The 24,152-nt window shown below is 44.8% G+C and overlaps 1 protein-coding gene across 1 annotated transcript in view; it reads right to left on the bottom strand.

The window, feature by feature from the left end:
• The window catches only part of VOPP1 (VOPP1 WW domain binding protein), a 66,972-nt gene extending 47,740 nt beyond the window's left edge, over nucleotides 1–19,232 (bottom strand). The window contains exon 1 of the mRNA XM_086741724.1: nucleotides 18,925–19,232. Coding sequence (XP_086597850.1) covers nucleotides 18,925–18,975 — 51 coding nt within the window. The 5' untranslated portion in view covers nucleotides 18,976–19,232. The remainder of the gene's footprint in view (nucleotides 1–18,924) is intronic.
• Between the last annotated feature and the right edge of the window lie 4,920 nt (nucleotides 19,233–24,152).

Raw genomic sequence — 24,152 nt, 5'->3', positions numbered from 1 at the left:
TTACGATGTGAGTTACAGAACACTGGAACAGGTTGCCCAGAGAGGTGGTGGAGGCCCCATCCCTGGAAACGTTCAAGGCCAGGCGGGATGAGGCTCTGAACAACCTGATCTAGTTGGGGATGTCCCTGCTCCTTGCAGGGGGGTTGGACTAGATGACCTTTGAAGGTCCCTTCCAACTCTAACCATTCTATGATTCTATGATTCTATGACTCTTTAAGGTACAACCCTAACTGGCTTTTCAGGCCAAGAGGAAAGTTGATGTGACCGAGGCCATGAAACAGAGGCAAAAACATCTGGATATCAGTTTCATTCCTTTTTTTTAAAAAAAAAAAGTTTCATTAAGGGCCTTTAAGTTTATTAGCAAAAAATACAATGAAACAGAGAAAACCTACTGAGAGAAGATCCCCATCCCATAGACAGACTGAGTGGTGCTTGATATTAGAACCAACAGCACTGCAAGCGATAATTCTACTAAGGAGGAGGACCAAGGACCATACTTAGTAAAAGGAAATCCCTCAGAAATTCCTTTCCATCACCTCTGTTAATGGTAGAATCTTCTCATTTTTATTTAAACCATCTTTTAATTAAAACAGTTCAGTCAGACTTATCTCTGTCTTTCCTTCAGCCTTTATTCCGTAGTTTCCAAGACTACCTTTGAATAGAAGTTGATAATTTATTAAACACGAAAAGAATACACATCACAAAGAGATGTGTCTGGGTCTGTCAGCAGAGCCGACAGCAGAGCCCCACTTCCCTAAGTGACACTGCCCTTAGCCACAGGGCCATACTTTTATATTGCTCTCTATAAAGTATGGTAGCTCCCACAGAAAAACACTTGTTGGAAAAATATCTTCAAATAGACAAAGAAATTAATGAGGCAATTAAATATTTCTAACATAAGCTGAGCTCTAAACATATAACGTGGTTTTTTTTTATCTGTCATATAGCCATACTGGGCTTTTCTGGACCCAACAAAGTCATCCACATCACCAGCATTCATTATCAACTCTACCGACAGCCTCAGCTGAGGGACAGAGCACCGAGGAGGTGGGAAGCTGGGGCTGTGTATCCACCCACAGATGTATTCCCTCCAGGTCAGGTTTGAGGCATATTTGCAAGGCATACGTGTAGGCAGCTTGCTTCGACACTGCCTGTGCTGTGTCTGCCTGATAGCAGAACAGAGAAGCCTTTGGGGATGTTGTACAATCTAGCACTATTTATGTGCATAAAATTGTGATCACAGGCTGAAGATGCTGGGTTTCCTCCGAGCCCAAATCCACAGTGTGCAACAAGAAACCTGGAGTGCCAATTCTACACGTTGGTACAAGGAACCGTAGGATTGATGCTGCTGATGTGCATACTTTTATTTGAAAACTGTTTATCTCGTATTTTAATTTTACTGTATAGAGCTCTTGAATGGTCTCTCCTGACAACAGAGCTGCCAGTGCTAAATCAATCCTGATTTACCAGCCCTGTCACTGGTCACAGAAACGTAAGACTGGAAAACTGGACTAGTCCAGAAAAAGTGTAAATCATTGAATTATTTCAAAATATTAGGGGAAAAAAAAAACCCGGATAAAACCAATCAGAGCAGCAGATACAGAAGAGACTTACACAATGTATAAACTCACCATTTTATGTATTCAACACCCACTTCCAGGGACATTTCATCAGTTCATGTAAGCAAAATTTTTTAAAAGTATCTAAGATTGCCTTGAAATTTTCATTAAGGACAGCCCCAAAACCAGACTTAACATTAATTCCCTACCCCAGTCCTCATCAGACAGGCAGAAGCTGAGGAGGGTCCCATGAACTGGCACAGCAATGTAAGCAACACCACAGCCCCACAAAAATCTGGTGCTTAGGAAAGATGCTACCCATGCCTTAATGTTATACAGATCTGTTTTAAAACAGTCTTTAAGGTTGAGAAAGGCATACTAGGCATTGCCTTCCAGCCTTTGCTGTACCACCTTCCCCATCTCCCTAGTTATTGCAGAGGAACGGTTATTATTTGAAATAAATCTCTCCAGTATTGCCATACTCATGGTCTGGATGTGCAACAGCATTTATAATGCTGCTACAAGATGATCTCAACCTAAAAGGAGGAGGGTAGACAGATTTTTATGAGCTATTTATTAAATATAAATATTTCACATCAGCATATGAATTAATTACGTAGTGGCAGGTAAACTCCAGATGATGCCAGCTTGATCTGAAACTTTAACAGAACTCTTCTGAGAGATCCACTCATATTAGGGAGTTGGGCACATAACTGGTTTTTTGAGGGTTTTGAAATTAATTGTTTCCTGCATTCCTAAAACAATAACAAAAAAAATCTTTGTTTTCTTGGCATCTGTTAAGTGTCCCAAAGTACACATTTGCAGAAGAGAGCGGTAAGGGAAAGAAGACCATAGCCACTGTCATCTTGCAGTCAAGATCCACCCAGATTGGTTAATGTGCTCTGCCAGGATACGGCAAATCTGTGTTCAAGTCTCCCTCCCACCGAGAAGGTCTCGAACCTCTGTCACTCTCCTGGAAGTGAACGAACACCAAGCTGCACGCCATCGAAGGAGACACCATCTCAAGTTTTTGTGCTGGCAGTGTTTAGACTCACAGGAAATGCATAAATACAGGAGCAAATGTCCATCTCCACCAGCATCGTATCCCTGCCAGGAGACAGCAGCAAAATTTTTGGGACATCACGTAAAAAACAGCAAGGACAAAATTATCTCCTGCTCCAACAGACTCAAATCGATTCCTCAAATCCCCCACATAAGCACTTCCCAAGTCAAGGCCATGCTGTTTAATAGCAACCAAAAGACCTAACATCTCATCCTTTTTTTGTCTTTAATTTTATGTTCTTCTGTCTTGGAAGGGGTATATTTGGAACAAGCACTGCAAACAGAGGTCTCCATGTTCAAAGATCACCTAAATCACTGAGCTATGGTGTAGCTTTCCACTTAGTTTAGTGCGCATTTCTTTTGTATTTTACATAGTGGACAAGAGGGATAACGTTAACAATTGACATAAATCAAACATAAATCAATTTCAGTATACCCTACGTCCTGCAGGCTAGGAACACTTCCAGAAGAGTGATACACATGCGAATCATCCTGAGGACATAAAGGAGACAAAACTGGCCTCCCACACCCTGGGTGAATGCCAAGCTTTTCAGAAAAATGTTCTGCTCTCCTCTGACCACATACTGTAAACCTACACTTCCAATTCCTTAGCTTTCGGAAGTATTTAAACAAAATTTGCCTTTGAAAGTGCTGAAATTGTTCTGATGTGCTGTTATTTCTGTTTTGGCCAAAACTACTCAGTGGCATTGACCCAAGTTTGCAAAACTTTAGACGGTCCTAGGACTGTGTGTTTCAATGAATGATTAATTAACAGGAAAAAAAAACAAAACAAAACAAAATTTAAAAAACCCTCGAATGCAAGCATTAGCTCCTGTGGTATTTCAGTATGTGTGAACATAGCACTAAAAAGACAACAGTAAGTGAAAGAGATTTAGTCAGCTATCCAAAGAGGCAAGATGCAGGTGAAGACTTTTGTTAACTCATATTCTACCCAAATATATATTGCCAGCACTAACAGTCTGAGGTTAATTAGATCAACAGAAAGTAATTAAGTCAAGTATACAATCCCAAATTAAGTACAGCTCAGTGGTAAATGTCCAAATGCAGAAACAAAAAGACTAGGATAAAGATGCCTACAGGATAAGAGCGTGGATGTATCTATTGATCTCAGATTGACTACTAACAGGACGCACTAAACAAACACTGGGGTGACAATTTGATAATTCCAGAAGAGGAGCCCCAGTCCAAGAAATTTTCCTCCAGACCACTCACGTGCGTGGATGTATTTATCTAATCTATAAGATGTCTAGCGTAGGACTTACAAAACTGCCCATGTTTAGAAGTCCATGAAAAGGAAAGGCTTGTTCCAAAGCATGCGTTTACCTAAGTCAAAGCAAGTGTTTACCATAAAGTCAAAGCAGTTACTCCCTGCACTGGAGTGGGAAACTAGGAGTCAGAAATATTAAGCTTCTAATTCTGCCATGAACACTGTGCACAGCACTTGCACTACTTTCTGCCGCCTTACCCATATGTGCAATGGCTATGCTGTGTGGTTCTGTCAACACGCTGGAGGGAAGGGATGCCATCCAGAGGGACCTTGACAGGCTGGAGAGGTGGGCCCATGAAAACCTCATGAAGTTCAACAAGGCCAAGGGCAAGGTCCTGCACATGGGTCAGGGCAATCCCAGGCACAAATACAGGCTGGGCGGAGAATGGATCGAGAGCACCCCTGAGGAGAAGGACAACAGGCTCAACATGAGCCGGCAATGCACCCTTGTAGCTCAGAAGGCCAACCACATTCTGGGCTGCATCAAGAGCAGCACGGCCAGCAGGTCAAGGGAGGTGATTCTGCCCCTCTACTCTGCTCTGGTGAGACCCCACCTGGAGTACTGCATCCAGTTCTGGAGCCCCCAACATAAGAAAGGAATGGACCAGTTGGAGAAGGTCCAGAGGAGGGCCACGAAGATGATAAAAGGGCTGAAGCACCTCTCCTACGAGGACAGCCTGAAAGAGTTGGGGCTGTTCAGTCCGGAGAAGAGGAGGCTTTGGGGAGACCTTATAGCAGTCTTCTAGTACTTAAAGAGGGCCTACAGGAAAGATGGGGAAAAACTCTTCAGCAGAGCCTGTTGTGATAGGACGAGGGGTAACGGTTTTAAAATAGAGGGAGGTAGATTTAGATTGGATATTAGGAAAAAATTTTTTACAATGCGAGTTGTAGAACACTGGAACAGGTCGCCCAGAGGGGTGGTGGAAGCCCCGTTCCTGGAAACATTCAAGGCCAGGTTGGATGAGGCTCTGAGCAACCCGAACTAGTCAGGGATGTCCCTGCTTCTTGCAGGGGGGTTGGACTAGATGACCTTTAAAGGTCCCTTCCAACCCTAACGATTTTATGATTCTATGCATCTGGCCTGGATATGACTGGAACATGCTACAGCGTGTTTAATGTTTCTTAAGTACTAAAGAATCCTCCTTGTCTGTCTGTGCCAGACAAACACGCTTTTTGTCATTACAAATAATTGCAAAATTCTGGTTTCCCATAAAAATCTAAGTACTAACTGTCAGAAACTTCTGAAGCATAACAGCCTGATTTGTTCTTTATTTGATTACTTGTGTTTGAATAAACCATGAAGAAATACCATAACTGTACAAACAGGTTTAATCTAATTTGGAAGACAGATATTTGGAGAAGACGTTACCACGAATACAGGAGATATCCAAGTCTAGGACATCGTTAAGAAAAAGTTGCTCCTCCAGAAAAACATATAGCACTGAAAGAGAAAGGAATGGTGATTCTTCCACAGTTGAAGAGCCAGCTATTAAAGTCAGGTACATTATTCAGTTTTGTTGCCTTGAGTTCATGTTCTAGGAACAGGTATCTGGGCGTGAGCACCATCTCTGTCCCTGCAGATCCAGGTAGGCCTTGCAGGCAGAAGCTGCCGATGGCACAGCAGCAGGACACCGGCCCCACCAGCTGTAACCTTCACACCAGCTCCACAGGCAGCTGATGTGAATTGCTGTTCTGTGCAACACCGACACACACACAAAGGCGGCACATCCCTGCCACTGACTGGCTGCAAAAACACCTATGAAGCTGAGGGAGGGCCAAATCCAGACAAATCTTGTAAGCCTGTGTAGACAGGAAGATCAAACACCTCAGAACAGTCATTGGTTCATGTAGATGGCTTCACAGTCAGGTCCCAGTCCTTCCTCAAGACCCATGTGTTTACAATCCTTACGAGTGAGACAGTCACCTCTGAGGAGATGTCCAGGGAGTTATTAGTAGTGTTAGAGTAACACTTGCAAATGCTGACAATGAAATTACAAGTGCCATCCCTACCACTGCAAATAAGGTTGCCGAGCTTTCTCTAGGCGGTATCAGGAAACCCAGTACTAATTGTCCCTTCATAACTTTGCTTCACATTGTGTTTAAATGTTCTTGCTTGAAGGAAAGCCTTTTTACAAAGTGTTCCTGTTTCCAAGCTTCTCTAGATCTTTTTTAAAAGCTTGCTGCAGGAACATTTCTAAAGGAAATTTCTTAAAAGTTACTAATTTGGTGCCATCAGGTACTTCCAGATAGTGGGACATTTGCAGACATTGCTCATTTTTCTTCTCCATCAGACTTGCTTTTGAAAATCTAGTTAACTGAACTTGAACATTTAGAAGAAATATAATATCTTTACAGCCTATTTGCTTGAAAAGGAACAAATCGCTGATTAGAATGTGAGTTAAAACTCCAAAACATGTAACCCATTATCCTCCTCCTCCCCGCCAGTGAGAGTGCTGCCACCAAATCCAATACAACCGGTACATGCCAGCTGAGCCCCGGGGTTTCTGCCATGGACTAGCAACCCTCCTTGTCAAAGCCTGCATCTGGAGCTCCCAAAACACCAAAGAATATACACGGCTATTAAAATTAATGAGATTATACGTGCTGTATGTGACATTGGCAAGGTGAAAAAAAGTAAAGCAAGATCTTGTACACTGTCTCTGCTCCAGATCTGAAAATTGCCCTTATGCCTGTTTATACTGTATTTATATACCTTGAGCCCTCTTATCCATCTGAAACTAAGAAACAATCTTTTTCTTTGATCCTAGGCAGGAGTTTACAAACACACCTCTCATGAATGTTGATGTAAATGAGATACCATTTCAGTGTCACTGGTTTTAACAAGTTAATGTAGTACATTAATTTGGTCTTCATCTTCCTTTCACTTCATCACACTTGCCTATCAGTCCCGTTAGGATTACTCTTACTGTATCTACGCAGTTGCAAATTAAACAGTTTTCATCTCACAGAAGCTCCCACAACAGCTCTCACGCATCCTTACGTGCTCTCTTACAAAACCTCTCAACTTAACTCACATTTTTTTCCCAGATATGTAGTTTGAGACTGAAAAGTTAAGTCCATTAAACATCTGAGAATTTACACAGTATCATCATAATTTCATATTATCCATGCCCTGTGCCTGCCCATGTTCTCTACAGTTCACAGAAAGCTTAACAGCTGCACGCAGTCTCCTCTGCCTACTTCCCATCTACGTTATGCAACAACCATATGTTTATTAAAAACATTCCCCTCACACTCCTTTGCCCTGACAGCACCAGCAGTGTATTCCAGGGCTGATACCCTACTAAAAAGAGGGGGAACAAATATGAAGGAGACAGGGTCTGTACACGGGGCAGCCCGCTGTAACAAAGGGTCACCCATGCTGCAAAGGGAATTCCAGGGAGAAGCTACAAGTCAAATCCTCAAATCTCTACCCCAACATAAAAAAAAAAAAAAAAAAAAAAAGATAAAAAACATGCAAGGAAACATATTCAGGCAAAAAAGGGCAGGATGGAAATCTGTACTTCTTTCAAGTAAAAGGATTTTTAATTGTATTTTTTTAATCTGTATCCAACACCTAATTGTAACATTGGATTTAGGAGCACTTTTAAGTGCAGATGGTATGGTCCTTCCCTCTGCAAATAGAGGAAAGTAAAGAAACGATGGGAGAGGCAAAGTCCATGTGGGAAGTGGATGTGCCAGGGCTGAATCATAGATGGGACTGAAGAAAGCCTAGAAAAGAAAGAGAAGAGGAAAGTACAGAAAAAGTTAAATCATTTGCAAAAGAGAACAGGGACTCAGCTGCCAAGGAGATGGGAACTATTGCAAATAATGAAATCAATAATGTGCAAAAGAGAGAAGAAAGCCATCCTGTGCCAAGAAGGGTGGAATGATGGTCCAGGGCAAGGAGGAAACAAGGTCAGGGCTGTAGGTGGAGACATTATTATGTGGCAGCTTAAAGACAAGGTAAAAACAGCTTGAGCTTCAGGCAGCAAGAGATGTGAGCAAATAACAGATGTGAGCAAATAAACCATTTCAAGGTAGAGAAGATTATGTGGCTGGAGCAACAAGAAAAGGTGGCAACTACACCTTCAGGACAGTGTATGGGAGGGGAAATTAAAAACCCACAAAAGCAAGAATAGGAGAAGGCAGAAAAAAAACAAAGCCACAACCCAGCAGCCACCCAGACTCCAGCAGTCAAGCTGAGAACTGAGGGAACATTTTCAGAGCCAGCATTGATGTTCCCAGATGAATCACCAGCACTCAGAGAGCTCCTTTTGCCTGCTTCCCCTCCCCACTGCAGCCTCTGGCCTCCTTCCCACCTTCTCCCAAGCATGCCCGCACAACCTTCTCGGGGCTAAGAAACTGCAAGGAACAGCACCCATGTCTGCCCCAGTTTCTCCCTGAAGACTTCAATTAGCACTACGGGAGCTTTCGCCAGCTTTAGCTGCATCTGATTTTTTCGTGAGTCACCTTCCCCTCTGCAAGTGAGGGATAAACCCACAAGCAGACACAGGTAGGAGCCAGGCTGAAGCACACGTGGTCTTCTCAGCCGTCTCAAAGCAGCCCAGGAGGCTCCTTGCTCCTCACTAGGATCTGGGAAATTGTCCAGCCCTGGAAATAGTCCAGTATCCCCCAAGATACCTCACGGCAACTTCAGGACAAAAAAAAAAGATACTCTGGGAAGCAAGAGAAAGCAAAAATAGCCCAAAATCACGGTGAAGCAACACGTGTTCCCTCCTCCATAATCTGCTCTGCATATGCATCGAGTGTCATCATAAGGATGCCACCAACAGCTAGCACAGGTTCATCAAGAGCCAAGACAACTTACAGTCAGAGCCGTTTCACACCTTCACTGTACCCGCACAGCGGGTCGCACCGTGCTAAGGGGCAAGGGGAACAGGAGCTGATGTGTCTCACCAGAGTGGCACACGGGCCGCAGAGCTGGGGGGGTCTCAGTGCAGACACGCATGCATCAGGTGCCAAGTATTCCACCCCCCACCATGGCGCAGCACACGCAGCTTCCGGTGCTTAATCACTGTGGAGGGCTATCACAGAAATAAATGCATATTCGCAAGCTATTCTTAGCATTCACCAGAGAGGCGATTACCAAATTACCCGGTTACATAATCTCCTTTATATAATCACTACGATGCTCTTCTCCTTATGCAACGTGGAGGGCGACCGTGGCCAGCTGAAGTAGCTCCTTCCCCAAGAAGAGGTGCACCAGCAGCACCATGGGCAGACGTACTGGCTACCATCGGTGCACGGATGAGCGACAGCAAGAGTCGACTGCAAGGTGATCAAGCTTTTCAGAAGCAGCGATGTATAAACATCTGCCCTCGGCCTGGAGAAGACATGAGCATCCCTGCCCGCCCTGCTCCAGAAGGAGCAGAGATCGCGTGCACCTCAAGCTGGTTGAGATGCCAAAGTCAAAGGTGCCCAGCACCCTCTAGGCAGCCTGACCTAGCCCTTGCTAGAAGCAAGTAGGATGTCTTCATTGATTTTTAATGGGCTTTGCATGGGGCCCAGGATTAGGGCTTTAATAAAAATAGGAGGTCAAGATTACTACAGAATTAAAACAAGCTTAATCCAAATGCTCCTGGATTTGTGCCATAGCCATGCCCACAGTTTCCACACACAGGGAAAGCCAGGCAAAGCTGCTACCAAAACGGGTTCCTGCAGGGCACCTTATGATGGGTGTGCACATGTGGGGAGCTGGCAGCATAGGCCAGCCCAGCTGCTCTGGGAAGTTTCACCCACTGGAAGATTTTGGGCATACCCCAGTGCATCTCCTCGAGCATTTTCAGGATCTCATCCAATGCCTTCCAGGAACGCTGTGGACATCTACGCAGACAGTTGCCAGCTACAAGGTGTAATGAAACCCAATTTACTACTGTTCACTTAGTGGTTTAATAAGCCAGCATCAAAAGTGCTACCTGCAGTAAGCGAGAAGCACGATTTAAGTCCTGTATTTCAGAAATTACAGCCTCTGAGATCTGCAGATCACCCGTGAATCCTGGAACACTTTCCCATTACCACGCTCCGAGTTCGGCGTTAAGTTCAGCTAGCTGCGCACTGCTGCCATTAAGGCAAAAACTCAAAACTGTGAAGCCTCTCAACAAGGCATTAACACTGCTAAAAAAAAAAACCAAGTCCTAGTTCCGTGAATACCAAAGGAACGGAAGACAGAACAAAATAACAACTTCGATCTCAATTCACCTCTTCCAAATGACACTCAAATCCAAAGGCATCTGCCTTAGCTTTCTCTCAGGGTTACGCTACTGGTAGTATTTGGCCATTATTTGGCACTTACCACCTCTTCTGCTCGCTAGTTTCCCTAGAAATACAGGTCATCCCAAGCAACATGCAGGCAAACCCCCAGCCTTAGCATGGCATGATACACTTTATGCAGGGACACACATGCACAAGTTTGGGAAAGAGGTTGCTATCATTCCAGCTACAGAAAAGAAAAAATAATAAAGCAGCTTAGTGTTATCTTACAGTATCTCAAACTACAGGATGACCCAGTTCTGAAGAGGTTTAACCCAATCCCATACGCTATTATTACTTCTGTATGACAGCCGGGAGATGGAAGGTGCCTTATTCAAAAAGCAGATCAGAGTTTAGCAGGTCCCTCACGCTGAACCCCACTGACACATGTTGGTGTTTGTTGTGACAGCACTGTTGACAGGTAGGGACCAGCAGGTATCCTCAGCACTAGTGCTGCTCAAACCATTGAAAACAGTGACTCTTGTTAGGGATATTGCTTCGAGATAGACAAGACAGCACTCAAGACAGAAGCAGCTCATGTCAGCCTTAAAAAGAAAAGCAAACTACATAATAGTAGATTTAAGACATCTCACACAGCCCCCCTATCCCCTCTTTTTTTAGGCTGGACAACTGGCTGACCATTTAAAAGCATCATTTTCAGAGAAGAAGGCTTCCTCCTCTGTTTTGGACTGAAATACTGCCAAACGGAATGGCATTTGAACAAATGAAGGTGGATTTTTATACTCGTTACCTTTTCTGTACCGGGTTGAACCCACTGCTCCAAATGTGGTGGGAAAGTAGGGCCCTGAGCTGGAAACTCACACTGTCAGAGAGCCAGCAGCGAATTCCTGGATCTCACTTACACCAGCATTGAGATAATTATCTGTAGCGATGAGCAATACATTTTTTCCCCCAAGGAGCAGAAATTGAAGAAAACACTTGCTTGACATCCTTGCCTGGTTCTTGCACCAAGAGCCAAAGCATGCTTACAGTTTGAGAAGCATCTGCACCCACCTTCCGCATTCACAGAGATATTGTGGGGAAAGCAGAAAGGAATTTGCCATGTTAACAGGTTTTCTATCCACTTCAGTGAAGAGATTTAACAAAACTGGGAGAAATGAAACACTGAGTTCTACCTGGGCAATTCCCCAGGTAGAGTCTTCTACACTGTTATCATACCATCCCACCCAAATAGGAGTCACTGTGTAGTACAAGCACTTTAATATCCATCTGTTGCATCGACACTAAAGGGATTGTACCTCATTTCAGTGTTCTCCAGTTCTTCCTCCTCTGAGGGATCCAAATAGACTGGAATGCATGTAACAGGAAAGGCATAAAAGTACATTAAATGTACTTGCCTTAACTTAGTGCATCAGAAAGACAAGACTTGTACAGGGTGCATACCTGGGGTCCATGATCCTCACCTCTAATTCCACCAGCACAAGTCCTGAGAAGGAAGGATCTACCCTCAAAACTATTGCCAGCTATTTAGTAGCATGATGACCACCAACATTAGAGGTGGGAGACATCTGGCACAAAAGGAACAAGCTGCTTACAGAGAGTTTGAGTGCAGCCAGGGCTGGAGTCAGGTCACAGTGCCACCACCCTGCTTCAGCACCCTCCAAAAATGGCTGCTTTCCACCTGGAACCTAAGACACAGGTCACTTCTTGGTAATTTCTAATGAAAAGGATACAGCCAAGGTGGGGGGTTTTTTTCAGACCTCCAAACAAGAGACACAGCGAGAATGGTGCGCTGGAGGACTGCTGGGTTCACAGTTACCCACCAGCTGGACTCCAGGACGGGTCTCTCCCGGGCCGCAGCTGATGGTGGACCTTCCCTGGGGGTATGGTCTCCAGCCACAACCCTCTCCCACCTCACAGATGGAAAAGGCTGGAGAGGTCATTAGCTCTAGACTGAGAGCTTCTACTCCAAGGGACACTTGGCAAGTGATGTGGGAAAACAACAGGACACCATCTGGAGAAGTTAGTCTTATCTAACAGCATCTTTCTGAGGAAAACAAGAAACAGACTCGGCTAGTTTTCCCTTCTAGCATTGTATGGAAAAGGTCTGTAGGACTCTCTGTTACAAATGCAGTATTGTCTGCCCTGTAATTCCCACTAGGTGACATCTAACCTACTGAAATGACAAGTGTTTTACCAAAATGGGCAGTCCTGCTCCAAGCCATACATTCCCTCTCCTCCCTTGCCAGCAAGTTTTATAATGCTACCACTGCACAAGCCTCTGCTGAACCAATGGAAAAACTATTCCCTCTCAATTTTTTCCCCTTTTTGATGGCTTAGCCTTCCTTAGCATCACTGGGTTGATACAATTCCTCCACAGCTGCAAGGTCACTAGACCTGCGGGAGCATACAGCCAGCAGAAGAGGGGTTACCAGTGTTGGATCAGACCCAGACAAGAAACCACTTCTTGCTAATCTCTTTCCTTCTGAAAATATACCAGACTGAAAGTTGAGTAATTGAGAAAGAGGAAGAGGTTTTTAGTTGAGTTATTTAAAACATGGGTTAAGTTAACACCTATTTAGTGCGAAGCTGAAGACACGCTTGAGAAGAAAGACATTTTTAACTCAGCAGTGAAAACTCTTCCACTTAATATGTGAGAAACCTGTCAAGATACATTGTTCTCTAAAAGAAAAAAGAAAAGAAAGAAAAATACAAGAAAAAAAGAAAGCATTCAACAAACCCTGAGTCCCCTTTCATGCTCCCTCAAAATACCAGGCATGGTATTTCATCTCATGTATTACCTTATCAATGTCAGGAAAGTTATAATATCCACTATTTAATATCTTATCTTTCCCTTGTCTTGGAAGTGCTGTTTAATGCCCATGATCCCACGCTGTGTCCCCAGCCTCCAGACAGACCTAAGGTTAGTTGCCCAAAAGGCAGTATTTGAGCAAAGGAAAAGAGATTGTTTTAAAAAGGCTTTGCCTCTTGCTAATCCAAAGAAATTTTGTATTTGCTGTAATAAACCCTAACAGGATTTCAACAAAGCCTTCAGCAAAACACAAAAACTGTGGCAATAGCTGCATTGCTGAGGATACAAAGCAATGCAGCATCTTCAAAAATTAGCCTTAAAATTTTAAAAAATACAAAAAGGTATAATTTTTTAAATTTATATGGATTTTACTTCAAATCACAACAGATTCGAAGTACATTGGTAGCCACCTTGTCTTAGCAAGAAATAAGAAATTTTAATTTTAAATTCTGTAGCATAAGGTCAGGCATTAATCTGTTCCTGCCTATAAACTCAGCCTTCACAGATGACTAGAGCAAAACTGTATGTGGGCATGCTCATTCTAGTTTTCCTAAGCCCCTTCCTAGTGGAGTAAACCAAAATAAATTTGCATTAAACCAAAGAGAGTTTCCACTGAGCCTTTTATCACTGACTTTAGCTAAATCCATTTTCAAACAGCAGCTGAAGTCTAAAGGCTTGCTTTGGTCAAGTTTAACACATCCTCCCAGACCCCTGCATTAGCTGAGTGGAAAGTACCGAGATAAATGAGAGTCAGAGGACTTCCCTTTTATAGAGAAAGCGTAACGGAAGGGGCTAAACGTTTTTGACTGCTGTAAGAAATACAAGCAGGTTTTGCAGGTGCTTTTTCTGATTTAAAAAAAAAAAAAAAAAGAAAACAAAACAAAAAGAAACCTAAGCCCCCAAAACCCCACCACATTAGCTATTTGCTCCTCCCCTTAGAGGATGCAAATGGCACTTGGCCACCGTTCCCTTCCCGCAGCGAACATGAATCTATCTCCTCAGCAGGAGCAAAGTGAGAAAAGTGTGCAAGCTCAGTCCTCCTGCCTGGAAATCACAGCCCATCTCACCGCTGTCAAGAGGCAGGGAAGAGCTGCCAGCACCAGCTGGATCCTGAAGCTCTAAATCATAAGTAGGCTCTTCCCTGCCTTTGCTCAGCAATGCAATAGCTGCTTTCCAACGGGCTGCAAGAGACTAAGGAAAAAAAAAAAATTGTTCAAGCTGCTAAGCCCCTACATAACTAAAACTAACAAGCAGGAAAGGGTTAGTGGACACATATACACTAACAACTCTCTTGCTGAATTTTTGGGATAGACTTTTCCCCACTGGTTTGGACGGGGTTACTCCACCCACGACCCACCGAGGCAACACTCACAAGAGTTAAAACATCAACAGGACAGTATCAGTGCTCTTCCACAGCGAGGGACATCACAGAGACAACAACCCTGGTGTGCATGCATGTTCTTACATTCAAGGGTAGATACATTCCTATAACACATATATAAAGAAAAATCTGACAGATAACGGATAGACAAAAATACCAGAAACTGGGGTGGGGAGGGGTTTCCCCATAATCCTCACAACTTCTTGAAGTCTACCTGTGCCTACTGTGATCAAAATGTGAGGCTTTTCTTTTTTTTTTTTTAAGCCTGGTGGTTTCAGCCATCTTAATGTGCTTGTTCCTACAAGTATTTTAAAAAACAAAACAAAACAACTACCACCACAAAAAAAAACGTCTTCAGGAAGGACATAGACTTCACGTTTCTCTTATTTGCTAAAACCTGTCCTGTTGAAGTCCACTTACCAAAATAATACTAAAAAGCTCCACACAGCCATTACCAAAGTGAGAAGCACTAGCCAACTTTGCTTTTATTTAAACAAATCTCGTATGACAGACTGTCGGGAGTGTTTGAATTTTATTTCAAGATAACACATTTTGCTGTTCATATGACATGTCCATTCTTTCGTTCTTCTAAAAAAAAAGACACTTGACCCTTTAGTAGTGTCTTTCATGTGACAAATTAACAAGAAGAGGATTATATTGATGGCTTTTTTCCAACCATCCAGTTATAAGTACTTCTATCAGCATCCACATTATAATTCCTAGTAATGAGTGTGTAGAAATATCAATGCTAGTATTTCCAAAAGTGGTGATCTAAATTTTGTATGGCCCTATGGAAACATTCATGGTGGGATTCTCACCCATGTCTCACACCATCTAGAGCAACTACCACAGGCTTCAGCTTATCTTAACACAGATCACTGAAAAGCTTGACTTAAATATTCAGGCAGTTGCACTAGCTGCTAGGTTCCTCTGGACACACCATATGGGCCAACCAGAAGCTTAGGCACCTACAATTATTTGACAGTTTTGAAAGTTGAGGCAACCCAGCAAGCTACTCAGCAGCAGTAGCAAAAAAAACCACCTCTTTATTACCACTGCAGCACAGGCAGCGTCCTCTACCAGGCTTAAACAGCTCCGTTCGGCCTCCCCATCCTCGAGTTAACCCTCCCCATCCTTCAGCCACCCAGCTGTCCTCCAGCTTGTGGGAGAAAAAGCAAGCACTCAAGCACTCAGTCTGAGAAGTAAGCCACATGGAGATACTCGGGTGCCCTCATTCAGGCTGAAAATAATAATCAAGGGGGCAGGGGGGCTGCTTGTTTAGTTTTATTTTTCCCCCCATCCCAAAGAGAACACTATTCATTAGAGCCAGGTTAAAGCTCAGATGGCCAAAGCCTTCAGGATGTCAATGAAATAAAAGAAGAAAATCTTGATATATACCCCAAACAGACATCACTTTAAGGAAATCCTCAAAGCCTTTCATAAAATTGAGAGCCATCTACTCATACAAAACAGACAAAACATAGTCCTGTCGGCAGAACCCTTAGCCAGGCTAGTGAGCGAGACTACTGGCTACTCATGAATGTTGAAATCACACACTCCAGTACTGTGGGTCTACCAGACATCCAGGCTCCTGGTGAAACAGGGCGTTTCAGGCAACTGTGATTAACAACACACTGCTACCTCCAAGCAGCCAAATTAATCTGAAAAAGAGACAGATGGTTGAAGATTCAACAGTGTTCATTTCTTCCTGCAAGAACCAAAATTACCTGTCAAGTTATCCACCTTATAAGTTCCTCATTTTAGCTTACATGTTAAACTGTTCAGTGATGACTAAGTCGTGAGCAAAACTTGTGGCATCTTTGGCTTCTCTCCCTTAACAGCAAGGTTTTCTCAGAGCACAGTTCCCTGGGTCTGGAGATTTTTCTTCCATCATGGGAAGAAAATAAAGACAGTCTTTGTGGTTTTGGTGGAAAACCCTTGTCGAACAAGAAAACTCCGAATGAATCCCTCTTTCCTACCACCACAGCGCTCTGGGCATTGTTGTAATTAGTGCATCTCAAGCTTTTCTAGAGAAAGGACCAGTGTCCTAGCATCGAGAGCCAGCTATTTCTTACATGCAAATCCTGCTTCAACAGTCGCCTTCATGAAACCGCCTATGAGTGTATGCAAGCACCTTCCCCTGCCCCTCAGTCCCTCTTTTACATCTTCTGCCTTTACTTCAGAAAGAGCAAATCATCACTTCCCAATGGGAGTACAGCACAGTCAGTTACTGACTAGGTTTCAACCTGAAAGCCACAAGGAAACATTTCCCACATCCAAATTCACACCCACCTTGAATGTGATGTATGTTTACTTGTGAAGGAGTTAACACTCCTTTCAAAGGTATAACCAGAAATAGCATTTTCAAATGCACACAGACAGAAAATACACCAATGTTTTGCAACAAGTATTTGGGGTAGTTTAAACAAGGATAACTTTAAACATCAGTAAAACACTGCAGATCACTCTAAAGAGCTAAATGGCTTCTCCCCCCCCGCCCCCATTATTTGGATAACACTCAAAGCCTTTTGCAAAATACTGAATGAAAAAAATATTCCTCAGCTCACGCTGTGTTAAATATTAACTAAGATCATGTCAAAGCTGCAAATAGATTAAAAACACTGTACAATGCTATTTCTGATAATAGCCAGTATGGAAGTTGGTGCAGAAGCCAGCAAAAGTTCCAAATGCCAAAAGTCTTCTAAACAACCAGATGTCTCCAGTTCAGTTTTTTAAACTCCCACTGTTCTGCTTCTGGGCCTTTTTTCCCTGTGGAGTACAACTTAAAGGAATTTGTAATACTTCTTATTTACATAGCATCTCATGTAAAAAAGTATCCTAAGCACTTCCAAAAAAAGAAAAAAAAAATCCACAAAACCAGATGGCAAAACAAACATTCCAGATTAAAAGAAAAAGGAAAAAAAAAACCTACACCCACAATTAAAACCAGTATAAACGCTTAAATAACAGCAACGTGGGCTACATCCAAAGAGGATTTATGCAAATTACTTTTTTTTAGGCACGCAGGATCTTTTCCAGCAGAATACACGTTAGAGAGCAGAGACATCTAATCAAACAGATCCTGGAGGGCTGAAGCCTTTCACACTCTCAGACGAACACACTCCTTCTGGGAAATGCCGGTGTCTGTTTCATTTAATCGACACTTTGCCGTTCGTGCTTTCTGAAGAGCTTCTGCAGAGTCAAGGAGTGATCGTGGGCCAGGCTCCGGGCCAGGTTTACAGCCGGGGTAATGAGACGCAGCCCAATTAACTTGAAGAGTTACATTTATTTACACTAAATGGTGATTTTGATGTGAGTGTTTTAATGGGACGATGCTGGATGACATAGTGGGCAACATACCAGAAATCGTTCATCTACGTAGGTGGCATAAACATGTAGTAAACATCATTTTCATGAATTACAGCCATTGCTGAAAACAGTAATTACGCAGCCAGCACTCTGGTTTCCATGTATGGGTTTGGTGGTATGTTGTTCTTTTAAAAAAAAAAAAAAAAATTCATTTTCTGTCTAAACTGCTCCATCACAGAGGCAACACAGCTCTCAACCTCCCTGACACCTTTCAGCTAGGCTGCCCCTGGGCTTTATAAACGTAGAGCCATGCCTAAGACAAGCCCACGGGTGTTTCCGAAGCCATCCCAGCACGCTCGCACCGCATGTGTCCCGGCAATGACTCCAGCGGCGGGCAGACCTGCCGCCCGTGCTGCGCACAGCAGTGTGCCTGCCATGAACCTGTCCCAGGCCGGTTACCGATGGCCTGACCCCAACCCAACCCCAAGGTTAAACCAAAGACCAAGAGGCAGCTCCACCACCAAAAAGTGTCTGTGGAGTTGCTGGCTAAAAAGGGAGCTGGTTTTCCAGCCCGGTGATGTAACTGCATGGCACAAATCCACCTCTCCAATTAAAATAAGCTGTTGATTTTGTTGTTGTTTGCTTCTTTGTTGGAACTATCGAAGCCGTGCCACTCAGGCTTCCCAAGAAGTTCAACCACGCTGCTCCGCGGCTCCTCCTGAGCTGATGCCACTGCACCTCTGCCTCACAACGAACGCTTTGTGGATACTTTAAATAAAAACCGCACCTTCCACCGAACCCTCGCTGAAAGGCGCAGGTTTCGCCTCGCTTGGCGAACCAGCCAGTTTGTCCGGAGAAGACGGCACCCAACAGCTTGTGCCCCTGCCTACAGGTCCCGCGTCGCTCCGCTCCAGCGCAACGCAGATTATCTTTTTTTCTGCCCAAATTAAACCGAAAGCGAGCCAGGCGGCTGCCCACAGCCCTACCTACACCCTCACCCCCCCGCCCCGGCAGCCCTCTCAGACGGCAGAGCCCAGCCTGGCCCCGCACCGCCGCTCCCAGGCACTCCTCACCGCCTCCCATCTCGCGGGCAACGACATTAACCCCAAAATAAGACACTCCAACACCACCTCCCACCCCACCCTCGGCCGAGTACGGGTTGCCAGCTTCCCCTCCGCTGCCCGTGCAGCCGCCGGTCGCGACTGACAGCCGACCCCCGCCCCCGGCCCCTCGATGAACCAGCCGCCCCGGCGCTCCCCCTCGCCCCGGCCCACCTCACCTCCCACAGCAGCGAGAGGAGCAGCGCGACCCCAGGCTGGAAGCCGTTCATCTCTCTTCTTCTTCTTCTTCCTCCTCCTCCTCCTCCCGCGGCGGCGGCGGGCTCGCCCCAGCCGGCTCAGGCGCGCACGGGCGCTGTCAGCGGCGCCATCCCCGGCGGCGCGGGGGCGGGAGCGGGGGGGACACACGGGCTCGGAGGGGGCAGCGGGCTGACGGGCGACCCGAGGGCAGAGATGGCGAGAAGCCCGCGGCGGGGGCAGAGCGGGAGGGCGGGGACGGAGGCGGGCTGACCCGCCGAGCCCCTCCGAGGCGGCCAGGCAAGGCGAGACGGAGGGCTGCACGGCGCTCCGGACGGGCTGGCGGGCAGCACAAAGGAGGCCGGCCGCCACCGCGGCTGGGGGCGGGGAGAAGAGTGGGCCCGCCCCGGCACCGCCCCGCGTTGCTGCCCGACCGGGAAGGCGCGGCGGCGACCGCAGGGGCAGCGGGTAGGGCGAGCGGGTAAACCGCCCTCTAGCCTGGTCCGAGAGGCGGGTAATGGCCGCCCTGCCGCCCCCGTGCCGTCTGCGGGGCGCCCGCGGTGGCCACCCCGATCCGCGGGACAGCGACCTGCCCTGCCCTGCCCTGCCCTGCTCTGCCCCCACAGACCGGCGGCCCGCCCCGGGAGGGGTTGTGCGGGGTCCCTGGGGGGAGGGTGACCAGCTGATCGGGGTGTCTCGGGTGCCGGCCCCGAGGAAGAGGAGGGGGCCCCTGGGAGCCTCATGAAGTTCAGCAAGGCCAAAGGCAGGTGGAGGGAGATGATTCTCCCCCTCTACTCTGCTGTGGTGAGACCTCACCTGGAGTACTGCATCCAGCTCTGGAGACCTCAACATAAGAAGGATATGGACCAGTTGGAGGGAGTCCAGAGAAGGGCCACAAAGATGGTCAGAGGGCTGGAGCACCTCTCCTATGAGGACAGGCTGAGAGACCCAGAGCTGTTGCCTGGAGAAGAGAAGGCTCTGGGGGACCTTATAGCAGCCTTCCAGTACTTAAAGGGGGCCTACAGGAAAGATGGAGAGAGGCTTTTTACCTGTGGTGTCAGGACAAGGACAATGGTTTGAAACTGGAAGAGGGTAGATTTAGACTGGCCATAAGGAAGACATTCTTTACAGTGAGGGTGGTGAGACTCTGGAACAGGTTCCCCGGGGAAGTTGTGGATGTCCCATCTCTGGTCAAGGCAAGGTTGGATGGGGCTTTGAGCAACCTGATCTGGTAGAAGATTCCCCTGCCCATGGCACGTGGGTTGGACTAGATGATCTTTGAAGGTCCCTTCCAACCCAAACCATTCTGTGGTTCTGTGATTTTATGATGGCGCTGCCTCCGTCAGCCTTGTGGATGGGGACAGGAGCTGTGCAGGTCGACTTCGCCTACACTGCCCGCAGGGTGCACCTTTGGCACCAGAGGGGAGAAACTGTGCCCTTGCCCTGGTCCTTAATCTCCTCAGCAGGCTTGGTAACAGCCCTGGGTTGCCATCTCATAAAGGTCTCAGGACTAGTCTGAGACCAGAGTGGAGATGCTCACTGACTAAAGCAGTGAGCCCTGTGACAAGTGGCTGTTGTTGTTATACCCTGGGTGTTTCCTTCACTACCACCTTGTCCTGGTGCTTTGAGCCTCCTTTTCCAAGCCCTTTCTCACTCTTACCGCAGGTAGTGTTCGGAGGGAGGCACAGCTCTTCTTTAAGTTTAAGAGGGACTAGAGTTTACTGAGGCCTCCTGCCCTTGCTTTATAAGAGAGCTAGCTACTTAGTCCTTAGGAGAATATCAAAATAGATAAAGGGGGAACTCTCTTACCTTCTCCTTGTTTCCATTTGAGTGACAGACCTTTCCCAGCTGCATTTCTGAAGGAGGTGTACCCTCCCACTGTCCTTTTGCAGGCTACCTACTTAAAAACGATCAGTACATCCTTGCAACACACAGCTCCTTCGTTCAGCACTTCGTCATAGTCTTCAAGGAAGAAACTTGCCATCTCCTGATGGCAGTTTCCCAGCAAAATGTCATCAGGTGGTTATTATTTCCATACAGTGAACTTTGAGGGAGTTTAGGAGCAGCTTCCAGCCGGCACTGTTAATTGCACATCCTCTCAGGCCCAGTTCATACACTCTATGTAAGAAGTGACTGTAAAGTTTAACAAATTCCCACACACTGTGTCGCGTTGTGTACTAAGAGGTAGCCTGTGCAAGTCCTTCCTGAATGACCACTGGTTTTGGTACCTCTTTTAGTCTCTATTTGATGGCAATCAACCTGAAGCTGTGAGGTGCTTTTTTTGGATGAACATTCACATCTCTAACTGAATTCACTGGAAGATGCTTAAGGAGATGTCACAGCCATCGCTTTGTCCAACAGTGAAGACTGAATGAGGCAACTATACACACAAGTCTCTCTATATAGTCTGAGTTGAAAAGTCACGCTTTCTTACATCTGTGGTATAGAGAAAGACACATTGTACACTGGGTGTCATCTAAGATGGATCAGCTCCTGTTGTCTCAACATACAAATACAAAGTGAGGCATCGCTTCAGAAAGCCTCCAATTCACAGAAGTTTGAAAAGGGCAGTTTTCAGAGCCCTGTCCTGATGTATGGCTTTAACACTAAACTCCCTTTCCATTCCCAATTGTCTGTGTTGCACGACCCAGGAGATGGCATTTTTGAGACACACCGAGCACGATGACTCTTCATGGAGAAACTGAACAGCCTGACCTGTTCAGGGATGCGAAATTAATCTGAATGTCAGTGCTGAGGGTCAGGTGCTCCATGCCGCTGCTGTATTTCCTGACAGGGGTGGTCTGACAGCCAGGAGACAGGCAGAAGCCCTGATAGAGATTCTAGGACAATCAAGAAAGGCTAAAGAAAAGGTAGGACAGGAATCTAGAATCTTGTGGCCAAAGACACTGCTGCACTTAAAGGCCAACAATGCCTGCACTTTCATCTGATGGCCCCCTACCAAATATACCTTGGCAAGAGCCAACTATCAGATACATTTCAGTTAATTATTAACACATACATCACTACCAAGTTTAGGCTGAGAACCAAGAAAGAATTAGATTTTTTTTTTTCTCAAAAAAAAAGAGAAGGCTTCAGCCGGGGCAAGAAAGGAAGGGAAAAAAAATAAGATTGATGCTGTTTTTTTTTCCAGTAGGCAGATCAGCAAGAATGGGATGGAGGCAGAGGGCTGGAGGAATAGGAAGCCACACAGTCTGGAAGCATATGCTTCCCAGTGTGTGGTTTATTATCCAACCCAGATAAGGCTATGGATATCCTATGCTATAAAATTCTTTCCAGGCCAAGAGATAAGCTGAAAGAGGAAAACCAGCTCCTGACCCAGGAATAAACAGTTTCGGATTTCATTTCAGTTGTATCTCAGCTCCCCTGAGTGATATTTTCTTTCATTTCTGCCTAGCTTCAAGGAACCATCTCCATCCCCAGGGGAAAGCCCATTAGCTTTAATGGAGTTAGAGTACAAATGAACTTAGCCCAGCATGTGGCATTTTCTCAGCAGAAGTGCAAGTTGCAGCAGAGCCCCTTAGAGCTTGTCTAGGCAATAAATGAATACTTTCTATCCACCGCGCTGCAGCTTGTCAGCAAGGCAGGCAGGGCGCACACGCCGTGCCGGTTTGACACAACAGCGAGATAAGATAAGGTTTTTGTTGGAGGCGAGGTCCCTAGGTAAAAAACTAGCCCCTTCCTTCACATCCTGGTCCCAGTCTTTCTTCAGATACACTGTTCAAAGAGCTTAATACTCCAAAGCACTCAGAATCTGTGCATAGAAACAAATATATATATTTAAAAATATATATATAAAATAGTTCCAGGAGCAGTAGCATTAATGAAGCCTTATTTTATCTGATCAAGGCTTGCACTGTGGCTGGAATATTCATAAGATCTCTCTCCTCTGTGAATTCTTACGTTTTCCTCAATAATAGTGTCGTCCTTCTCTCACTGGAGGTGCCAGTATTAACATATTTCTTTTACTTGGCCATCTCTCTTTCCTGAAAAATAAAAACATATATTATTTTTGAGACTGTCACTTCTCTACCATTTTTTTTTTTCAAATTGAGTAACAGGTACAAAAATTCCTACGGGGACTCATGGGACATATACATGCCTGTATTCTGTAGGCCTTCTTTATTTTGAACCCAGACTGGTGAATATTTTTAAAGAATATAGTGCTTATAAACTGCTTCTTATTGAGTGTTTTCTTGTTTATGTTGAAACAGTTGTTTCTAATACTATTGAGAAATACTCAATTCCACAAGGGCTGTGTGTGAAGCAGGTAACAACTTTATTATGAACAAACAAATACGATATTCTCATTTGTGTCTCTGCATGAACTGTAAATAATTATGTACATCTACTATTTTGTATTTATTGAAGTATGACACTACTCCCTTCACATATGCTATTAAAAATTAGTCAAATTCTTTTTTTTGCTTTCCAAACTCTGTATTTTATATGTAGCGTCACCTCATTTTTATAATTATATAAATGGCAATAGCCTTTGTCGGTAAGTAAAAGAAAGCCCTTTTAAATTAAATAAAATATTCAGTAAATGTCTCAGCCTTTCAAAATCATCACTGATATCTGTTGAGAAACTACATTAGCATTGTTCATTTAAAAACAGGTAGAAAAAATATTCATGAATGCAGCAATAGCCAGCCAAGACAAACAAAATGTCATTTTTCTGCAGCTTCTGTATTTTGTTCAAAGCACTTTGTTAATCTATGGTGTAGTTTTTTAGAAGATCCTATGCCTCTTTTAAGACATGTGGAGCATTTTATGAAAAATCATGATCACTTTTTCTAACTCTGTAGCAGTTAATACAAAGGTGTAGTCATTTGGCAGAATAATAGTTAAATTATAATCCAACTTCCCAGAGTAAAGACTAATTTTTTTCATCTCATGCACCAATAACTACCCACTGTGACTTACTTTAAATGAAATTTTAAAGGAAATCTGATTCAGGACTTGCTTAAGTTTTAACAACCTACTCCAGATTCAGTAGCATATTACCCTGAGTGTCTCCATCTTCAATAGCTGTAACTTCAGTAGGAGTCCATGGAGGTTTAGAGGAATGATCCAGATATAGTACATTACCTTGAAATTGTAGTGTAAATATTTATGCCTCCTACAACTTAATTTTAGTATGGAAAGAGATTATTGAGCTGAGTGTCACCAGTCAAAAAATGTACCTGATTTG

The sequence above is a fragment of the Chlamydotis macqueenii genome, chromosome 2 (genome assembly GCF_036417535.1).
Source record: "Chlamydotis macqueenii isolate bChlMac1 chromosome 2, bChlMac1.mat, whole genome shotgun sequence".
Classification (NCBI taxonomy): domain Eukaryota; kingdom Metazoa; phylum Chordata; class Aves; order Otidiformes; family Otididae; genus Chlamydotis; species Chlamydotis macqueenii.
The sequence above is the reverse complement of the archived record's forward strand: the minus strand, read 5'-3'. Positions and strand labels throughout refer to the sequence as shown.